Below are 1,435 nucleotides of genomic sequence, written 5' to 3' on the forward strand. Positions count from 1 at the left end.
TTCCAACCACTCATGGATGGAAATTCTGACCAAAATTTCCAACCACTCATGGATGGAAATTCTGACCAAAATCATTAGTTAGTAAATGAATAGAGACTACCACTGTAACAAAAAGACATATGTCATTTGTAAATTAAAAATTTTATCTTTGAAATTATTTTTCTAGTTATTTATTTCCTACATATTTAATTCTATTGTTGATTTATATTTCAGACGCCGTCGACGAATCGCTACCATCTGTGACCTTAGAAACTGCTGATAATACTGCTGCAACAACTGAAGATATTCATTTAGATACTGCCAGTTCTGAGCAAGAATGTAGTAACAACAGTAAATGTGATGAGCTGGAGGACATTACTGTGGTTCATCCACATCTAGATTTAGTCCCAATAACAAAAACCTGTACATGGGACACTGCCCTCCCTGCAGAACACCCACTTGTACGGCACTCAGATTATATTTGTATATTCTCGGTCTGTCCAAGTGAGAGCTGGATTGTAGATCCACCAGCCTGCTTCACTGCCAGTCAGAGAGGCTCTGAAGAATCTTCAGTTTTACAAACAACAATGGAAAATCTGTTGATAGAGCATCCTAGTATGTCAGTATATGACTCATATGCTCGAAGCATCAACAGTGATGGAGACGATGATGATGGTGATGATGAGGATGATGATAATGATGAAGAAGAAGGAAGGGTTGTGGCTGATAATGATAATGTTGAGCATGTCACTGCTGTTAATCTTCATCCAGTATCATCTTTTAGAAATATTTCACTGCCGTTAACCAGATCTCAGCCTGTACACAACAACCAAACCGGTCGTTGTCATCAAAACCTTACCAATGCTCAGCCACTTCTAACCAAATTAAAAACATACCGTTTGATGTTACAAAAGCAATCATATGAACAGAGCCATCATTACAATAAAAAGTACTTAAATAAAAATAATAAGTGTGTTGAATATAGCCACCTTGGCAAAAGGCAGCGTCATCGTGCTCGCTACCAGTGCCCAAGTGGTCGTATGAATGGTAGAATTGGACAAAGGAGAGCTTTCTAAACATGAATATTTTTTTTAATAATTCTGTCAGTTGAAATGTACGATTGAATTTTTGAGAACTAGATAAACAAAAATAATGTATATATTAATTTAGAGGAGGTAGTGTTTGTACCATGATGTAGTCTCACTTTGCGAGAGACAGATAAGATAGCGTTATTTAGTTTTTAAATATAAATTCATTGATTGATTCTGTGACTTTTTTTTAATTTTATTTTTATATCTATACTGCACTGTAACTGAAGGTACAACTGCATAGTTCCTGACACTTTTTTTCTAAAATCTTAATCAAGAGAATTAATTATTATATATAGGTAAATTTAGATAAAGTTTTAGATAAGAAAAATAAAATTATTTAAAAGAAAAAAAAATTAAAAGAAAAA

At 33.9% G+C, this 1,435-nt stretch overlaps 1 protein-coding gene across 1 annotated transcript in view; it reads left to right on the forward strand.

Annotated features, from left to right (window-relative positions):
* The window catches only part of LOC106878606 (tumor protein p53-inducible nuclear protein 1), a 24,880-nt gene extending 23,445 nt beyond the window's left edge, over nt 1-1,435 (forward strand). Inside the window, exon 3 of the mRNA XM_014927876.2 lies at nt 214-1,435. Within this exon, the coding sequence (XP_014783362.1) occupies nt 214-1,055 (842 nt within the window). The 3' untranslated portion in view covers nt 1,056-1,435. The remainder of the gene's footprint in view (nt 1-213) is intronic.

Source organism: Octopus bimaculoides, chromosome 4 (genome assembly GCF_001194135.2).
Source record: "Octopus bimaculoides isolate UCB-OBI-ISO-001 chromosome 4, ASM119413v2, whole genome shotgun sequence".
Lineage (NCBI taxonomy): Eukaryota > Metazoa > Mollusca > Cephalopoda > Octopoda > Octopodidae > Octopus > Octopus bimaculoides.